The following is a 20,921-nucleotide window of genomic DNA, read 5'->3' as shown; positions in this document are numbered from 1 at the left end:
CTATCCTAGACTCTGAGGAAGGATATTTCTTTCGCTCGCGAATCGCTGCTGCCAATATAGCGCTGCCATAAATCGCCATCTCCCACCCGACTCACTTTACCGAACTTCGTGGAACTTGATGGTGTAATGAAATACCAAAAACGATAAATTACAATCTGAAAATGCTCGCGAAGGGAACCAATGGTCACCGGGGGGGACATCAGGGACTACAGGGAGAACCCTTCTCCCCGATGGAAGAAGGAACTGCGATCGAACGGCAGAGAGGTGCTTTCGGTGAATCGACAAAGGGGAAGGGATTCTCGAGGGCGGCGCCACGTTTGCGCCACGGTATAAAGAGCCCCGGAGGGGAATAAAGAGGTGGAAAAAAAGGAGCTCGGTGAGAGTGGCTAACATGGAATAGCCCTTAGCCGGCACGATAGCCGCTCTTTAGGCTGATGGACTCTTGCCTCCTTTTCCCTTTTATCCCCTCATGACGCCTCTCTCGTTCTCTTCGCCCGTCACCTCTTACCTGTGGTCCAGCTTTCTACCTTCATCGCACTCTCCCTCTCCCTCTCTCTCTCTCTCTCTCTCTCTCTCTCTTTCTCTCCTATCTACGTTTCGCGATCTTTGCTGTGCCTTTGTGCATGTATACACACCAAGGATATTGAATTTTGTTTAGCATAAATGTTATCAAATTCTACCTATGTATATACTAAATACATACTTTCCAATAATTTTATCTACTAAAAATTTAGTATAGCATGTTTACTAACAATATTAGTAAAGATATTTAAAATAAACGTATTTACTAATAAATAGTAAACTCATAATTTCTCATCATAATTGAAGGATGCGGAACATACAATTTCTCTGTTGTAGTCTTAATATACTACTTGAAATAAATGGATTATCTTAGTACGATAATAAAGCAGAGAAATGCACCAAAATGATACAACTTGATAAACGATAATGCATCTGTGCGTTTTGTTACTCATGTTTGTTTATTATACGATATACAAATAGTTGCGCAACGCTTATTAAATAAAACTATTCTCGATATGTGTTAATTAATAAATTACACATCACTGAGTAGATAATTACTTAAACAGGTGTTATCATAACATTTGCTGCGAGAACTCTTCGGCAAATGCTAAGATATGATGAATTGCTGTCTGATAGCAAAATACTCGCGAGAATCTTGTTCTCGCTTTATCACGTCATATAATTACAATCAGCTTGCTTATTACATTTTTTGATTAATGATGTTAACAGTATTTGAGTTATTAAAAAAAGCGATAATAAAAATTTATTGGAAAATTAAGAATTTACTATATATATATATATATATATATATATGTAGGTCCGGAAGTATGTTCCGGGACTTTTATTTTTGATATCGGTATATTCCGGGACATTTGGCAGTTTCCAGGACTGTCCTGGAAAAAATTGATGTCCTACGGCAATTTTCGGGACAGTTTTTTGAATCTGATTACATATATATGCGTTATATTCCAGGACTGTACATTTCAAAAAACGTAAACAGTCCCGGAACATACCTCTGGACCTACATATATATATATATATATATATATATATATTAGGTACGTCTATATCTATGATTTATAAGTCAATTGATTTATAATTTGTAATTTTGGTGATACTGCAACAAGATGATTTGAATAGTCGTACTCTTATATAAATAAATAGTGTTCTGCAACAAAAGGATAGGGATCTCATTTTAAAAGATACCGAATTTTCATCGTCTTAAAGAAAACGATTCGCAAAATATGTTTAAGTACATGTATTTACGTTATATATTACTCTTTGGAGAAAAAATTAAAATATACATCTGTACACACACATATATATCTAGATATACATATTTCTTTGGATCACGTGGCATAAATGCATATTTACAAAATTAGACACACAGACCAGAGTACATTAAGTACTTTCACACATTAAGTACAAGTTGCACGACAAATATAGATTAATTATTCAAAATACTTTGTATGTCGCATTGTCTAAAAATTTGATTGAAAATATATTTGAAATGCCTGGTACATCGCATTGCCTGATATCAACAATTATAATGGGATAACATATTTGCTAAAAAAGAAAAAGAAGGCAGTCTTTTGTAATATGTATCTAAAAATAGACAAGAATCAATTTAAAAGTGAATTTCAAACTAAAGTTAAAAAAAGCAGATTGTATACAGTTTTTATTTCTTCTCAATATAACACACATAGCAGACTTCTTTTCCTTTCTCTTGTCCGTTTTTCCTGGTAGGGAGCGTATCAGTTCAGATATTCTCTACGACATAGTCTGCAATATCGGTAACGCAGGATCCTAAGAAGAAATTGTAAGAAAGCGTTACCGATATTGTATTGATCCTAAGAAACATTTGATTATTTTGCAAAAATCACACGACAAAAAGCAAAGGGATAAAAGAATAGAATTAATGCATCGGTTACAATGTGCCACGTTACTGAATCCTCAAGAGCTGAAATAGAAGATTAGGTATGACAATTAATACCTAAGAATAAATATAAATAAGCGATAGGAACACAATTTCAAAAATTGTTTTCTAATTCGAAAAATTAGATAATTAGATATTGAGGTGGAAGTGACTCCTTTGTTTCGTATTGATGCAGAACGTTTAGCACTAAACATCATCTTTCATATCAGAGATGCTTTTCTTCAGCGCTAAATATCCAAGTGAATACAAACATTTATAACGTACACGTTGTTTCTCTCTTTGTACAGGATAATTCTATCTATTTGCAATTAATACAATCGCTTTTTTAATGATTAAGCAACGTATTTCGATGTTGAGAAACCAATAATAAAATCGATAATACAGTCGTATTACAGCTACGGTCGGCAAGTACAGAGTTCCTACAGATTTCTACAGAACTGGATGATATTCACGATTTCTCAGCATGGGCAGCTGTAGTTGACGTTATAACCGAGGTGATGTCGCTGCTGGATTGACTAGTGATTGGTTCTAGTGGTGGCACACTAAAATAAAAGGAGAATGTGGAATTAATAAATAATTATCACGTTACGAGATTTCCCATTTTTCCAATTTAATATCTAATTTTTTTTATTTGAACATAAAGAAGAAAATTAAATTTTGATAGTAAAATATAATCTAGCAATAATATCTAAAACGTTAATTTTTTTCTTTCATTATGTTTGTTTCAATTTTGATAGAAATTCAATTGTTATGTGTTCATTTTGTTACGTAAAAAGTGCCTCAGAACTATCGCTATTCTTTTCATTCATGAGTCTCTTTTCATTCTTCGTTGAATTTTGAATCAATTTTTTTATCAAAACTAACTCTATAAATGTATGATGTATCGAGACACATAAAAAATAAATTAATTTTTTTTTAATTGTTCGTGCAGTTATTTTGCAGTTTATTTGCTTTTTCGAAGTTTCTTTGATTTTATTTTAATTTTTTTTAATAGTCAGTTTATTGATGAAATCAACGATAGTCTGTCATAAAATGGAATATGCACAAATTTTCTGCGTTACAAATGAAGTGATTCGTGACTTACGTAAGAGTGGTTTGGCGATTCAACACGGCGGCGGTAGGTAATGCAAGAGGCGAGTGTGCATGCCCTAATTGTGTCCCAGTTGGTGTACCTACAGGAAGACAATGTTCTTCAACCCCTCCATTACCCCCACCCCCGGTTGCGTACATGTTCAACTGCAACGAGTCCACTGCAATGTCAACAAAAAGACAATATCGGTCATGATTACTTTACTCGACTACCACACTTGACGCGCTGATCGCATGCTCTTGCATTATTCATAACTTCTTTTGACAAGCAATATATGCATGGATATAAATTGTTTTTCAAGGTAACGCACTATTCGTGATGTTATTCTATGATACGTTTAAATTTATTAACAATAGATTTCTTCCAATAATGAAATTGTTTATGTCTCTTCACTTATTTTTTTGTTAATTATGTATATTTGACACTTAAATCGGAAAAGGTTTAGCTATCAGCTTCTTATCACGATGAATATTCGAGATGCTCATACAATCATTAATCGGTTTTAATCTTTATTTTGTCATTTACTTAGGAAGTGCCCCAAGGCCGCGTAGCGTGATTTTCGGGAAAGATAAGCGCATGTGTAACTCAAGTAAAATTTCGCGAATTATTATTCACCGCAGTTTTATATATCCGGCTTTGCAAATCTGAAGGACTTTGACTAACAATAAGCGATAATGCTCGATCGCGTTAATTCGAAATAGCATATAACAGTTTAATTATTGTAAATAAAAAAGTATATCTCAATCGGGAGCGCAATTGCTAATATTTTTTTTAATCGCGATCAGAAGTATAGCTTTCTAGAAGATTACATGCTTCCTGGCGATGCCGCCGATCACTCGCCGATCATTTTTTAATTTTATTATGATCTTACGTGTAAGGAAAACATCGACGAACCGAAGGTAACGTTCCACGCCCCCCCTCCCGCATAAGTATCTCAACGCGTCGCGTGCGTGTTCTTCGGGTTGATCCCCCATCGATGAAAGGTATGTGGTATGTGTTAGCCGCTATCAGAGTACATCCCGAGCTCTGACCAATCCGAAGCGTTATCGGTTCTTGTATGCTCTTGTCGGAGTTTCCCCGACCCTTTTTCATACTGTCACATGTACACGCGATCGTGTGTTTAGTCGGCCATCGCGATTGCCGATGGACGGGGACGGGAATTATTGGCTGACCGTTCCATGAAGAATGATATTTGTACGCGGAGAAATCGGTTAGTTATTATTTACACGTCGATGATAGCGACGGTTAAAAACAATTTTTAGCTCCAAACTACATTTTAAATAATATTTTTTTTTTATAATGATCCTAATAATATAATGATTCAACAATGGTATATTCCTAGTGTTTATAACTGCTTAAGTAATAAGATATTACAGTAGTTTATCATATCATAATAATTTTGCATGCAAATATATATTCTTGAAAGTATTTTACTCGCTCCTACCTGTAGGTACACCTAATCTAATTAGCTGAATGCCCAACTAATGTTTGTGAAAATGAAACTATATATAGGGTATTGTCGTCAATTGAAAAAATTTTTGGCGAATAATAATTCAAAGATGAAGATGTACATCACGTATAGTTGTTAAAATGTAAATTGATGGGAGGTGTTAGTAAAAATAAATTGTATAATGACTTGCTCACCGAAGACTCACCAAGTAGACTGGACTTGATATCGGTCTTGTGGATACCGCTAGGACCGGGTAGATTTGTGATGCTCGAATGATTCTTCGGTTTCCTCTTCCGCGTCTGTATTCCTTCCTTTTTCATACTTAAAGGCCTATTCACCTGTTCGCATAAATCTAATTATATTTCTGTATGAGAGATTTCGAAAAATTATTTTTTTTTAATAATCTCTGACTAGCTAAAGCATGAAATCGTTTGTATTTTGAACTTTTATGCGTTATGACTAATAAAAGAGAGAGAGAAAGAGAGAGAGAGAGAGAGAGAGAGAGAGAGAGAGAGAGAGAGGTGGACAGAACGAGCGTCGTTTTGATCGAAAACCTCGGTAAAGCCGCGCATCGATTTCTGTTTTAATTAAATTTGTTGTTACGATTGTTTGCACAGATTCGCGCGATAATCTGCGCTCCTCTTCAACGCCGAGACGGGGTCGTCTCACGTGCGTAAAAACAATCAAGTCGTCGTTATCGCGGTTAGCAATCGTAAAAAGACTGATAACAACGTGCTGACCAGTTCGCAGTAAGATTAATGTTAATTAAAAAAATTTCTCCGCTGTTTTCTTGATGTTTTCATATCGCACGAGAATAGAAGGCATTATAGCAGTTCTTAGAACATCACTCGCAAACACCAGCACCGATAGAAAAAGGGAATGCTACTTTTTGTTAAATACTTTTTTTTTAATTTCTGTTCAAATAAAGTACCGATTAATACGAATGAAAAAATGTAATATAATTATGTAATTTCGACACTTACGTTATGCAATTTGAAATAAAGGCCGCACGCATTGCAGACAGGCTCGCCATTATTGTTTCGTCTCCAAAGGGTTGTATTGGTTGTCCTACAATTTGCACATTGTACTCCTGTCCTTCGTACGTTAGCCTGCAATGCCATGCAAAAAGCATTTTCATATTATCACATAAACGCATATCGATTGCAAAGTAACGCAATTCACATAAATAAACTTATGTGTAACACGTTAATTACATATTTCACCAACGATGAACTCTTGCTTACATGGAATAATTTAAAATTACAATCGAAGATTGTGGGAACAACCGGGAGTAAAAATTTACACGTCGTAAGCGTAAAAAGAGCTCACGAGAGAATCATCGCTTCGACGGTGACGACATAAAATGTTGCGTCGCCGTCGAGAGACGGGGAGTATTTGAAGAATCGAGACAACGAAATGGGAGTGCTCAGAGCAAGAAAAATAGAGCAAACAGCCGCCAGCGAGTCCCGTAGTGATTATTTGCTCGAGATAACGTTCCTCTTCCCTCTGTCTTTGGTAGCGGTAGAGGGAAACGAGGAGAAGAGGGAGAGAGAAGAGAGAGGCAGAGGGCGCGAGAATGTTACTTAATATTGAAGCTATGTACGTTTCATGGGTGAGAAATTTATCAGGGTAAATATCAGTGGCCTCATTTTAGCAATGGTCAAACGAATTTCGGACTCGACAATTAAACATTTGAACGTGAGAGCAGCAAACAGTATTTTAATCTTTCTTTCACCCCTTTTCAATATATACGCTATGTTCAATAAAATCAAGATTTAATGTGTTAAAAATTACTTAGAAAATAATAAAGAAGACTCATTGTCAGTTATGGAGTTTCGGACTCGAGAGTTCGGATAATCAAGCTAAATAAAGAGAGAGTGCAACTTAAATATTATATTATTTAAGGTACAATAATTGAAATATGTAATTTATTGTGTAATATACTATGAACTATTATAAACGATTATAAAAATATAAAGAAACTAATAACTGTTTCAAAAAAATAGAAATGCGCGTAATTAGAATTGGGATTTGAATGTTATTTTCTATGAAAACGACTTTCAAATTACTTATACCGTTAATTAAAATTAACCCGAAAGATTATCTAATTAGATTACAGTAATCACATGATTCGCACAATGTTTACCGGTGCAACCGACTGTTTCGGTTTGGGGCATCGCATTTGTGGCCTGTTGATGCCATTCGATTTATTGTAGAGTCCGCACGCGTTGCAGAGGTAGTGACCGGTGCCATCCCGTCTCCACAACGGCGTTATACTGGCCCCGCAGTTAACACATTCTTTGGGTTCCGCCGCTAGGATAGCTCCTTCGAATGCCTCGTCCGTACCGGGAAGCGGAAGAGTGGCCCACCCAGGGGATGGCCCATTCCCGCTCGCGGAAACGCTGTATCCGCCACTGCAGTTGGAGTAGAGTTGCACATTGGTAGTGTCGCTGACGGAGATCGCGGTGATGCCCGGATAGCCCTGAACGTACTCCAAAGTCGGGGGTGAGGGAGTGCTGCCGCCTGGCCAGTAAGGATCACCTGAGGAAGGTTTCACGTATTGATACGACGTCGCTCCTGTGCTGTATAGAGTCACTTGGGAACTTGGTGAACCAGGTTGCTCGTAGTGTAACGGAACCGCTCGAGTGGCGGCCAAGGATGACGCTAACGTGGGATCACTCTTCATGTACGCGCTGCCGGATGATTCTACCTATTGAATGTGAAACGTAGATTTTCTCGGTTTATAAAAATGAAGAAAAAACTGGAAAATATAAATATAAATATAAATATTTCTAATAATTATAAAATAAAAGGAGAAATAAAATTGCTGAATTACATAACGAAGTATATTTATGAATTATAAAATAAAAGGAAATTGAGACGATAAAATATATCATTCAAATAACCGACTGTGTTTTCTCACCTCGGTAACTCTCGAGCCAAGTTGCGTCGCTGGTGGATACGCCAAGATCACGGGATCTCCCGGCTTGGCGTAACTATATGTCGGTGCCTGTTGAAAAGTCTCGCCACCCGATAAATACTGTGTGTATTGAACGGTTTGTGTGGGAGGAATAGCGACCGTTTCCAGCGTGGTGTACGTATTGGGACCCTTGATGGTTTCCGCGGCGGCCGTGGTCTCGGCATCGTATTTGACAACACTGCTGGCGTCAGCGTAACTCGTTGCTACGAGCTGTTGCTGCTGACCAGCACGTATACTATCGATTGGCGGCGAGTATGGCGGCGCGGGTGACCCGAGATGGACCGTAGATCCTGACTGGCTAACGATCGCCGAGGCGTTATAGTCCTCCGTCGTGGTCAGAACTGGTGACGTCTGGTGATATCTGGTGCCAGCGTTCGTCCCGGACGCCTGATGATTCTCGTGAGGACTAAATCTTTGGTGCGCGGTCTGCTGGGTTCGTCGATGATCGGATACCTGTACGGTGATCACATGGTTCTCTCTTCGGACTTCGTGACCATCGGAGTAAGCGTATATCCGGTCTACTTCCATTCTGTCGGGAGCAGGTGTCTCGTACCTTCGGGCGAAGAAGTCATGTTTGGATACAGGTGGTTCCTCAATCAATTTTTAACTCTAACTGTCAATCTTTTAACTATTCTTACCTGGGCGGTTCTTTAACCGTAAGTGTGATAGCCTCGGAGGACACTTCGGACACTTCGACTTGAACTTCTTGTCCGCTGGTGGCGTAAACGACGCGTTGCTGATCCGTCGATCGTTGCTGATCCTCATTGCTCGTATGGGAAATCTGCACGTAATGCTGCTGCGTTTGATGAGTTCGTTGCTGTTCCTCTTGGAAATTACGCTGTTGAGCTTGTTCGCGTTGCTCATTTCTCTGCTGCTGAAGTCCCTGATGAAGACTTCCGGTAACCGAATTGGAATCTGGCGATTCCGGATCAACTTCGGCGATTCCCTCCGTTATATGACCAGTGGTCGTAATCGTTCTCACATGTCTTCTGGTCGTTATTACGCTTTGAGGACTCCCTGCTGTCTGATCTTCCGTTCCAGGAACTTGCGATGAATTATCATCCGCACGATGACCATCCCATTCCATCTTGATCTCCTGTTTTACCAGTGTCTCTTTCATCACGTCCTGAGTAAAGCGGAAGCTCTACTTTAGCAGCAATATAATTATATCTAATCTCATGTATATATATATATATCCAAGTGCATTGACTCTTTCCGATTTCATCGGTGTATCTCCGATGAAATGTCTTTTTACGCTCGTTTCATTTGTCCAAAAATAATTCTGATATTATCCTTCCGCGAATAATTAAAAAATACTTAATCTTTAATAGACATATTACGTTATTTATTACGGATAACTTATCGAAAAGATAAATGCGAGAGTCTCGTCAACTTTTGCAGTCTCTTAATTTTTCTGAGCAACGTATAAGTATAAATGTTAATGACAGACAACAACGCGGCCACGTGCGAAAACTCGCGCGCAAAGACACTAGAATAGCGTTATCGTCGCGATAACGGAACGGTACAAGTAAACGGTCATATGTCGGATTTTCAACCGGATAACTGATGAGATTGGTGTCTAGGTCGGCGATTGCGCGGAAATTTTTGCTCTCGCCGATAATTTTCGTTCTAGAAAAGCAATACTATTGCACATGATTCGCCATTAATTAAGGGAATCAGATTAACATTTAATATGCTCCATATCTTTTTTTATCTTGCAAAAATAATTTTATTATTATAATATTTTTTTTTAAGAAAGGAGAATTTCAGATACAGTGGCTGTATATGATAATTACATAGCAAGCAAGTTTGATATATTCTCTTGTGTATATATATATATATATATATATATATATATATATATCACGTTGATTCATCTCAATATTTAATAAAGACTTTGCAACGGTATAAAGTCAATTTGAAAATCTCTATAAGAATTAACGTCAATAATTCAAAATTAATCATTATACCTCTAAATAAATTACCTAGTAAATCCCTCTAGTAAATCAAATCATAATCTTTTCGTTAAAAGTTTGTCAATCAACAGGATGAAGACTAACGGTCCTGCGGACTCGATTAGTCATTCTTTCAGGGGAATCCTCGAGGCACGCGACACGGGATTGTTTCGGCTCGCGGGCAAGAACATACACGGCGGGTTTAGTGAAGAGGGTGGAGGAGAGGGAAAGGACCGGGGACACACCTCGTCCGTCTCGGGAAAAAATGCGAGAGGTACTGTTTGTCCTGCGTCACACTTCCGTTCGGCAATGTCAAGTTTCGACTTCCGGCGCAAGAGCACGCGACGGCTCTCTTTCTTTGGCAAAGACCTCGCGCGACTTCCGCTATATCTCGTCAGCGATGATCTCTCGCAATCTGTACTTTAGTGTCGCGAGTGTCAAATCGAATCGTAATGTGACGGTGATGATGAGATATAAATGTGATGGTGGTGAAGTGAATAAAAAAAATTTGGTTATTGTAAACTTAAAGAAATTAATCGGAGAAATCTAATTTATCGCGCAATAACGATTTCATGTGAATCATATAACTGAAATTAATAAGTGTTTTTCTTAAACTTTCAATAAATCGTTGAATATTGAAGAGAACAATAGCATGAACTGTATTATCATTATTTTAAAGAATTAAAGACGCCGTAAAAATATACAAAGCATTTGTCAAGATCCCGTTTCGTAATTAATCGACGCAAAAGATTATTTTAGACTTTGATCTCGATAAACGAAGTTGCCCGTAAATTTATTAATAACATTTTATAGCAGAAAAACTTATAAAAATATAATCGGTCTGCGTAACTCCCGATATATCGTTAATATACTTGCTAACAAAATCAATCTAATTTAATAATTCAAATATCATAGTTTTATTACATAAATCTCTAAAATCTTTAATCGTGACACGAATCATTCGGTATACTCTATATTTTTTCTACGTTTCTCGCATTTTATTGGCGCAAAGTGATTACTCATTGATACCTCATTCGCTGCGTGTCGCATTTGAGCCTCGCGCCGGGTTTTTTCTGTTCTCGCAGCCTGCAACCTTGACGCACTGAATACACTCGGTCCCAAAGACCGATACACTTAAACTGATAGCGTGTACCAAGTATACGTTATATACACTTTGAAGTATCCGCGGGATCAATGACAAAAATGTTGGAAAGAACGTTCGGAAAGAAGACGCTTCACCGGCGGGAAACGCTTTGCAACTGAGGATGGCAAGAGAAATGACTTGCCGTGATGTCCCACAAAGAGACGGAAGGTGGAAAGAAAGAGGTGGAATCGTAGCGAAGCTATGTCGGTGAGTCTCTCTCTCTACTGCTTGGTCCCAAACGAGGCGATGCCGTTCTTCTTGACGTTGCGTTCGTCATCACCGAGCAGTGAAGAGAACGGAGAGTGACAAAGTATGTGTATGTGTATGTGCGCGTGTGTATGAGCGTGTGGGAGAGAAAGAGAGAGAGGGGATGTGAAAAAGATAGAGAAAAAGCTGTATGGAGAACATGCAGCAGACAATTTAGATATGGACACCAACAGCAGCGGGAGCGACCGATTGGGCGGACCCTCGCGTCTCATTGGTCAGCCGATTGCGAGATTCTTCGTGGCTATTCTCGCATGTTGCTATTGCCGCAAGAATCGATCGCGCTACTCGTCTTTCGCCAGCTTGATGCAAAAATCTAATTTTTCTACGTTTTATCTGCAATTTTGTTTCTTTTTTTCTTTTCTGCCATCACTAGACTTATCTCTCTTTAAATGCGGAAAAGATGTATCTAAAATGAACGAGTTTATCCTTTCAATAACGAGTTTTTCCATTAATAACAGTTGTATCACGAACTTGATAACATTTCCTACTAGAATGATATTTTTGATGGTATTTCATGATACTTTATACAAAAATTTTTTACGCAATCGTCCGTTAGCTTATATAGATACTGTTTGTATTACACCGTCAGATATGATGGTAAAGTCCAACGAGACCGTGCGTTCGTAATTCTGTCCAGCCGGATTGGACGAATTACACATAGTACGTTCCGGGGGGGGGAAAGGTCGCAGAGGGAATCCGCGCGTTTGTTTGCTCACTGATAAGCACGATGAAGCGACGACGAGAGATAACCAGGGACGGCGAGGGAACGAAACACGTCCACGAGATCTTGTCGTCATCGTCGGCCATCGTTGCTAATGCCTTGCATCGCCATTTTGTAGCGGCAACAGCTTAACCGTAGGGGGATGATGATTCATCCGTGTATATACTGACCAGTTAGAAAAAGGGATCGTTACGGCGCGCGACGGGTTCGTAATATTATACCTCGTTTTAATAGAGAAGAAAGTAGGAACGGAAGAGATATATATTCATTCCAGTGTCAGAATTAAAATTGAACGTTTAATTCTGACACTGTATTTGGGACGCTCATAATGGTTATATCTCTATATTTTTATGTATTTCAGCGATACGCATATGTCAATTATGTACAAATTGGCCGAAACCTAATGAACTTTTCGTCTGTAGACTTTTATTTTTAAAGCAATTTTTGAAATTGAGCCACAAAAGTGTGAAACTTATCATCTATCACAAGTTTCCAATACTGGACATTAAATATCTTCGTAATTAATTATAAAATTAGAATTGTTAAATATATAACAAGACATGTAGACATAAAAAAAGTAAGTCAAATTTTAGGTCATGTTTTTATAATGCTGTACAAAGAATTAATAGACCGAAATTACATTAATTGTTTACGGTATAAAATTGTACTATACAATCATTATACCAGTAATGATAATACAATAATGAAATAATTCTCACGATAAACGTGCGAATATCTTAAAGCGAGCTGGATAACGATTAAATCATAGATAATTTTTGACATTGCGTTATGCCGCGCGACTAATCATCATCCAACCTCGAAATAATAGGACAGGAAAGAAGAAAAATAGTAACTTCAATTATATCGTTCGAACAGCGTACGTACATACGGAAGAGTCATCTTAAGATAATGATTATTGCTTGCGTCATCGTGCACCTGATTCATTTCAGCAAACGAAACATCATTGGCAACGAAACCGTCACAATTTTTGATAATTGAGGAAAGGTATAATGACACGAAACCGATATACTTAACTTCTTGCAGCCAAACTAATCTATTCCGCTTACGTCTAGACCTAAATTAAAGTTTAAGATAAAAAAAAGAAAGTTCTACTATCGGAATGGAGAATAGGAATAAAGTGATCTCAAATTGATTTCGTAAACACGCGATACTCAATATTCTCGAGCAATTTTTGATTTCCGCTATTAATTGCCAAAGTTAAGCGATAGAATCAAGTAAATTAATAATTCGCGATCTCAATGAGAGGCAATTAAGATAAAAGGACGCGTTTGCCGCCATAAATTTATCAAACTGCACGATCGATATACGAGCTACGGGAGGATTTCTCGAAATCGCGACTCAAGAGGGAAACAAATATATTTTCAGGCCGAACCTTTGAACGCATGGAATTGTCCGGAACGGCGTACGTGACGCTGTTGGATATTTCTACCTGCGATCGCAACGATACCGGTAAGCGTGCCCGCTCGATAGAAATCAAGAGCACATTCACACGCACATATACATCGCAGGTTTCCTCTTGAAACAATATTCTGCTGATAAGAGCGCGCTATTACGAGCTACGACAAAAGAAAAAGAGGAGATTATACGCAATTGCAACACACCGAAAGTTTGATGGGCGACGAATCATAGCTTTGTTGACTTTAAAATAATTTTTTCGTTAAATTGTTTGACACTGATTAGATCGCGAGATATTTCATATAGAATAAGAAAATTAATGACACAGAATCAGGAAAAATATTTTGAAACTTATGCCATTCATCGTTTGACGATTATATAACGCGAAACGATATTAATAAATAAATCTACAGTCAAGGAATTTCATATTAATGCGACGAATGTGTTTATCTACATTTATAATTATCATTTGAATATAAACTTAAATTAAAAGTAAAATAATTTTATATTATATAACACTTTATTTAAAATTATTACATAAATAAAATAACAGCGCTAAAAATCAGAGACTAATATAGGAATCTTGTAATAAAAGATTCTAATAAATGAATGGTGAATAGGTATATAAATCTGTGCATTTTTTATTTTTTATAATATTAAAAAAAAATTATAATGTTATTTTCTTGATAATTTTCCTTTTTTTTCTCGAAAGGGTATTGAGTGCCCATCGTATTCTTATACAATCTCTTCTCTATTTGCGTGACAAATTTGTTAATTCGCAAAGTAATCACCAGCAAAAGTTATCGCCTACCATAAAGCATCAATTGCAAAAATGAATATAATGCGTTTTCGATGCGGAATCATAAAAACCAATCCCTCTTTTTCCTAAGACTTAAAGCTTCGATAAAGAAACAATTCGATATGAACTCGGAAATGCATCGATGCGGATTAGCTTCGCAGTGCAGTCACGTTAAACCACCTGCATACAGAGTTTTAATGGGAAAGTTTGGCGATCGTTCAATTTTACAATCGTGTTATGTCGCGGAGTAAGCAAACAGTACTCGGCAAACAAGAGGTAACTACGACGTGCGATGTATAATTGCACGAAAGATTTCTCGGCGATGCAATGACGCACAATCAAATCCTGACAAACGTTCGTATACTAAGTGAACCTGTTTTTCTAACAAAAACATAACAGTTATATTACGAAACTTAAGTCATATTGTGCGTAATCGTTGAGTTCAAATAACCAAGAACTCCGACATTCCTCAAGTATATAAGATAACGATTCATAAACCATTATTTTTGTACACATAATTTCCAATATTCTAATGGATTCTTGTATTTTATATAAGTTTCATATAACGTTTAATTTTATACATCTTACTATATATCTCAAATTAATTCTTAATAAGTTAAAGTTTTCCAATTAATCAATAATATTATATATATATAATTGAGAATAAAAATAAAATAATTAACTTAATAATAGCAGCGTTAAATGAACATAGATTTAAAATGATCAGAATATGGATGAAAAGATCTCTAATATGCAAAATTTGTTTCGCTTATTTTTACGCGTTTCGCGCATTCGTCTGTATTTGATTTTTGTTGCACGCAACCTTACTGTCTTGCATAATATATAGTTATATGTGATAAATGGACCAGGAGCAAGATAGACAAGAGAAAGAGAAGTTGAGTGGTTGGAGGCAAGATCACCTAAATCACCTGAACGAAAATACCAGGACCGATACACAAAGCGTGGCGTCATGCCGTACATCGTCGATGGGGAGGCGCGCGTGGTGCCGCCACGCTGTCAAAATAAACGGTACTATCGCGATTTATCTCGTTTCCCATGATAATAAGAGATAAAACTGCATCCTTACATTAGCTAGTATATCAGCTAAAATGATAATTTCAGTCGTCGGATTCGCCAGGAGCGCGTAGGGCCGCTCCTACTCTCCTCCGCTACGTCGACGTCGGTCTATATGGATTTCCCCAGGTGAATCCATCGTGAATCCCTCGGGGATTCACGAGAACGGGCCAGTAAATATACTTTAACTCAAGGTGCATTGCGAGATCGGTTACCGCTGATAATAAGTGTAACTCGAAAAAAATGTAGCGGAAAAGGTCGGTCTGAGAGAGAGAGATTTCGCGCTTATCTTATGGCTACCTAAAGAAAATTTCTCAAGTGTTATCTATAACGCCACGGTGTGAGTAATTCCCAGACTAAATTTTCCACGGATTTTCATCTATGCCTATGTAAGAAATCTGCTTCGTGTATATGAGAGTACCTAAAGTTTACAGATTTACGATCGAAGTGAGCAATTCATGAAGCGTACAAACACGAATGGGTGTTGATTCTCATAAAAAGATGTGGAAAGTTGTAACTGTTGTAAGCCTTGCAAGTTTGTGACTTAAATGAAATGTGTGCGCGTTGAAAATTAATACGTGGCGAATTTTCGTATTTTTCTGAGACAAACACGACGAAAATAAAAATCGAGCGAGCAAAGAGGATTTACGTCATTAAACGGGGCGCGAACACGTCGAGGCCATTTTCTTTATCAGCCACGTAGAAATCCCTTATCGTCGTACATGAAAAAAATACAGGTGTGTGTAGATGCGTGATTGGCGTACGCGTGTGTCCATATCACTGAGAATCTACGCGAAAATGATGTCTTATTTTCGCCCGTTGACATCATGCAATTCAAAGTACATATATACCGATATATACGCAGTGTCCTAAAATTATCGAATGTTCTTTTAACTATAGCTTTCCTGATCGATATAAAGATGATTTTGTATTAATAAAAATATTGATATATTTACTTTTATTACTTTCAAACTTTAATTGTTGCGTATCTCTGTAATTAAATATAAATTGAAATTTCAAAAAATAGATTCCTTTTGATTTAATATTATTTGAAGAAATATGCACGACATTAGATCAGACTTGAACATACGATTCAGTATTGCAGTTTGACGATAACAGATTAAGAAGATTTCTCAAGACGCAACACAACGGAAAACGATAGCGCGCTAAGTTCTCGGATCTTATTGAATACTGAGAAATCAATAAAACTTTATTGCAATTTGTCATCATTTTGTAATCGAGTATAGTGCACGTTTGTGCTTGATGTGCATTAAAATGGCGAACGTACAAGTCCTTTATGGCGTGTGTTTAAATGACTCGATGGCGATGCTTCACGTCCGCAACGCGTGCAAAGATGAAGAAGGTTTTACAGCGCAATTACTGAAATTTACAACGAGACAGAACTGTCTCGATTTTAACGTCGACGGGATTAACATCGCGCTACGACCGCGTTGTGCAAACACAAGTTTCGTGCTCATTGTTTTCGTCGCAAATATACGCCCGTTCGTCGTAAAATATCCGAAAAATAGACTCGAAGCTAAAGGACAATGACGAAGATACTTGAACTCAGAATTTTAAGAACCGTCTAGTTTTCCGAGGAGAAAAAACGAAACACGCATATGGTACGGTTACGGTGATGTTTGCATTTCTGCAGTGTAACGCGACGGGATCGAAACTTTTTATTTCAATATTTACATTGCGGCCGTTCTCGGCCATGAATGGAACGTTACGAGACCTTGAAAAAAATGATTTATATCGGGATGGCATTCGGATGGCTAAAACCCGTGCTGCTCTTTTTACCCGAGTAAGACCATCTTTGACGGTGAGATTTTTACAAGAGTTCTCATCTAATAAAATCCTATTGACATAGGATACGCGCCTTATATGTATATTGTGTATTCATTCTTCGTTCTTATTGTAAGTAAATCAATAAGTTTACAAGATTTTCGGGGGATATTAAATTCATAGATGAAAATATGTGCGATATTTCTTAAATTAATCTCATGTGAATTTTTTGATAGAGTTTTAATTTCGTTACTTACTGATTCCTTATTTGGATCAAATTAGGAAAATGTTAAACAAATCATGCAATTACAGGGAGAATTCTATCAAATGTATATTCTACGCATAAATACTCCACATTTATCAAAGAATTACAAGAGATTACTTTCAAAACTTCCCTTTTCAATCATAGATTTTCAAACTGTTTGAACGAACAAAGAAGAATTCTGATCGCCGCTACTTTCTTATTTCGGTGATACATTGATTTAATATTTTTGAAAAATAAGCTTCGTTACCTCCGAATAGATCGACGTGATAATCGAGGGGTGATGTCGCCGCCGCCAACGCGCGACGGCGCAGCGCAAAAGTCAGTCGCGATGCGAGGACCAATAATTAACGTACACGACAAACAGTATTATCGTCATTGCCTGATATTATTCCCATTATCTTATATGTACGGCGGCTATGTGCTTAATGATTAATAAAATATTATCTGCGCTCAGGGGATATCTTTCTTCCTGGCGGCAAATAGTTTCGTGCCAGACGCCGCGAGAAGCACCGATGCCGATGTTGCGCGGTCTGTGATCTATCAGGTGAAAATAAGATCGAAGTCAGACTGATGAATCGTATTCGAAAATAGAGCGCGTCGTGAACGTGATCGAGAAAAAAAGACGTATGTTCAAAATAAAAAGTCATTTCATTTCTATGGGAGATATGTGTCAAGACAGTTTTTAGTGACCGTGGCTTTCGAGACATGACGGATATGTGTCACGATCGATATAAAACTGAAATGAAATTGTCGTAAGTATTCGCAATCCAAAACTTAACGGAAATAGAATGGATGCGCACCGCCGATGAATATATTCTGAGTATAAGATAATTGCGAATGGTTATAAAAATCGGGATTGGAACAAATTTGTACGATACTTGAAGCAGTATATATAGGTGCGTCAGAAATAAAATATGAAAAATAGAAATATGATGAAGAAATAAAATCATATGAACATGGGCATCCTTATCTAGAAAGAAAGTCCGTTCACAGAGCGTAATCTCCCGTCGCATACCGTCGGAATAACTTGAATTATCGATTTAATATTTACATTATCGACAACGATCTTGCAATCGAGCAATCTAGTCGCACTGTTTGGAATATGTGTCTCGCTCTTAAACCAGACACGGGTAAATTAATTAAATATTAAAATAATTAATATGCCATTTTAAGTGAGAGTGCTCAAAGGTCTGCTCAAATATTTTTGATTGCGTATATTGCGGATATATTACGTATAATTTAACGAATTCATATGATTTCAACGATTCGTGACGGTAATACTGTTCGCACAAGTTTTGGGAGGAGAGGATGCACGTGCGACATGTCTTTGAACAGAATTATTCCCATATAACGATGAACCAAGATCTTGAAAAAAAAAAGAAATAAAGAGAAAAAAAGAAGAGGAAAAATCTGTAAAAGAAAGAGAGAGAGAAGGAAAAGATGGATTAATCGAATCGGCGAGACCTGTGTCTAGATTTTGACGTCGAGATCGCATCGACGAGGAGGAGGAAGCGGATCGCGTACAAAACACAAGTGTCGGAGCGGGCCGAACATAAAACACAAGTGTTCCTTTCGTATACAGCGTTGCTCGCTGTGCTCGCATTACCACGGATGTTCGCTTTCGTCGGCTCCTTCTCGCGTGCGGTTTTTTCTCTCTCTTTCAACAGAGCGATCAGGTAAAATCGCGCTAGACGACCCGCTGCTTATGAATCCCATAAGTGTGTGTGTGTGCGTATGTGTGTGTTTCTGTATAGATATTTCGCTTATATCCGTTAAAAATAGAATTACAAAATATAGCCTTTGGACTTTATTATACTTTAATGTCCTTTTTATATTTTAATGATGTCTGTTGCAGTGAAATGTTATTTGGAATGTTAAATTATGTTAAATTATATATGCTATGTATACAATACTCCATAGTATTAAATTTATATTAACATTAATATTAATTAGAAATTGTCTCATATTAATATCATAAAGTTAATAACCGCTTAAAGTACTAATCGATGCGATCCATTTCATCTATTATAGAAATACGTGAGAGAAGACTATTATACTCAAAATGTTAGCAATTTCATTGATCTAATGATCAATTTCAATTATTAATTTCTGCCCCGTGTCTTGACTTAGTCTTAAAACATTTATTTAGCTATGCTAATACAAACAGAAACAAATTTATATTTAACGACGACAATTTGCGCTCGCGCTAATGTCGTTGAAATTCTCGATTTGTTCATTGATTCGCTATATGACCAAGCCGCGGCACGGCGCGGCGCGGCATCGCGATGCCGGTTTCTGACAACGCGTAAAACTGTACGACTGAAAAGTCGCGAAAAGAACAATAAAGGATTTCAACTTACAAATCAATGAAGGAGAAAGATGAGAAGGAAACGTTGAAAGAGAAACGTCTATGTGGCGTACTCCACTTGGATCTTGTTGTGACTCTACACGCAACGCTCCACGGTGTGCTCCAACGTTCTTGGAGCTCGCTCCTCGTCGTTACTGCGTCTACCAGTGAGTTTGTGAGCGAGACACACACGCGGCGCGCGCTTGACACAGGTGCGCTTCCACGAGGAGAGCGAGGAGGCCTGCTGCTACTCTTCGTCGTCGTGGTCGTCGTTGAAACTGCCGCCTGGTAGCGTGAAATCGAAGCTTCGATTTTATCCGAGAGCCGTCAAATATTAACTGACGACGATTAGAAACCAACTGCCGCCGTTACTGCGTCAGGATCTCTTCTGCCCGCGCACGCCATATTGGTACCGATGCTTCTAAGTGTTTCGCTCTTCGTCAGTCGCATCGCAACTTAAGAAAACTGTGGCGGTGAGTTGCGAATGAAACAACGATGACAATAGAAATCTTTTTTTAAAACGTCCGAAATAAGTAATTGCTCTGAATACCAAAAATTAGAAAAATTGATAATTTTATGTAATTATCTATTTATCACCCCCTCTCCTCAATACACGCGCACACACATATACAATCAATTTACTAATTAATTTACCAATGGGATAATCTTATTTTTTTACAAGCAATATTAAAAGCGTTTAATATTAAAAAACATTAATAAAATATAGTAATTCCTATAATAATGGTTATTCGTGGAAATGTTGATTGGTGTGAAGATCTGATAATTTTCGAAACTTTCCAATGGATTTAAATACGGATGTAAAAAAGATCATTAAGAAATTACCTCTTAAAAATATATATATATATATATATATATATATATATATATAAAGCCAAATGCACGCGTCAGTATGAAAAACTGTAATTCAGGTCTAAATTATTTGTTTATTGCATTGTCTTATTATATTCCGAGATCTAGCACCGACAAGTTTTTTGGATTAAATATTTTTTCATTTTAATTAAATGTTATATATATTTAAATGTCTTCTATTATGGTGGGTTTAAAAATGTTTTATTTTTTAAACGTTCAATATATCGATTTTTCATACTGGCACGTGCACTTGATGACTTTTATATTCTTTTTAAACAGGTAATTTTTTAATAGTATCTT

The 20,921-nt window shown here is 37.2% G+C and overlaps 2 protein-coding genes across 19 annotated transcripts in view; one reads left to right on the top strand and one right to left on the bottom strand.

Moving 5' to 3' along the window:
• The window catches only part of LOC143899235 (uncharacterized), a 157,941-nt gene that overhangs the window by 124,426 nt on the left and 12,594 nt on the right, over nucleotides 1–20,921 (top strand). For 3 of the 13 annotated variants that reach the window (XR_013257429.1, XR_013257425.1, XR_013257428.1), the window contains 2 exons: nucleotides 13,452–13,535; nucleotides 15,150–20,224. The exons of 3 other annotated variants lie outside the window; for them this stretch is intronic. Coding sequence is in view for 2 of the 10 variants with exons in the window: in XM_077409378.1 (XP_077265504.1) it covers nucleotides 13,452–13,496 (45 nt within the window). In the remaining 8 variants the exon portion in view is untranslated. Of the gene's footprint in view, nucleotides 1–7,214; nucleotides 7,452–13,451; nucleotides 13,931–15,149; nucleotides 20,225–20,921 lie in introns of those variants that run through there. 7 more of the 13 variants (XR_013257423.1, XR_013257427.1, XR_013257426.1 and 4 more) reach the window with 5 other exon arrangements.
• On the bottom strand, nucleotides 958–19,918 carry LOC143899229 (uncharacterized). 6 transcript variants are annotated; one of them, XM_077409358.1, is made up of 8 exons: nucleotides 19,765–19,918; nucleotides 8,617–9,104; nucleotides 7,922–8,531; nucleotides 7,136–7,708; nucleotides 5,982–6,107; nucleotides 5,204–5,336; nucleotides 3,543–3,708; nucleotides 958–3,000 (listed from the first exon to the last, which is right to left on the bottom strand). In XM_077409358.1, exons 2-8 carry the CDS (start codon nucleotides 9,096–9,098, stop codon nucleotides 2,907–2,909), a joined length of 2,184 nt encoding a protein of 727 aa, XP_077265484.1. In that variant the 5' UTR covers nucleotides 9,099–9,104; nucleotides 19,765–19,918; the 3' UTR covers nucleotides 958–2,906. The 6 variants fall into 6 exon arrangements, with proteins under 6 accessions (XP_077265484.1, XP_077265485.1, XP_077265482.1 ...); XM_077409359.1 differs by lacking the exon at nucleotides 19,765–19,918 and adding an exon at nucleotides 10,963–11,811 and having other exon boundaries at nucleotides 8,617–9,074; XM_077409356.1 differs by lacking the exon at nucleotides 19,765–19,918 and adding an exon at nucleotides 10,963–11,810.

The sequence above is a fragment of the Temnothorax americanus genome, unplaced genomic scaffold (genome assembly GCF_048541705.1).
Source record: "Temnothorax americanus isolate GAGA-0224 unplaced genomic scaffold, ASM4854170v1 Scaffold26, whole genome shotgun sequence".
Taxonomy (NCBI): domain Eukaryota; kingdom Metazoa; phylum Arthropoda; class Insecta; order Hymenoptera; family Formicidae; genus Temnothorax; species Temnothorax americanus.
Note: the sequence above shows the minus strand (reverse complement) of the source record. Positions and strands in the feature narration are given on the sequence as shown.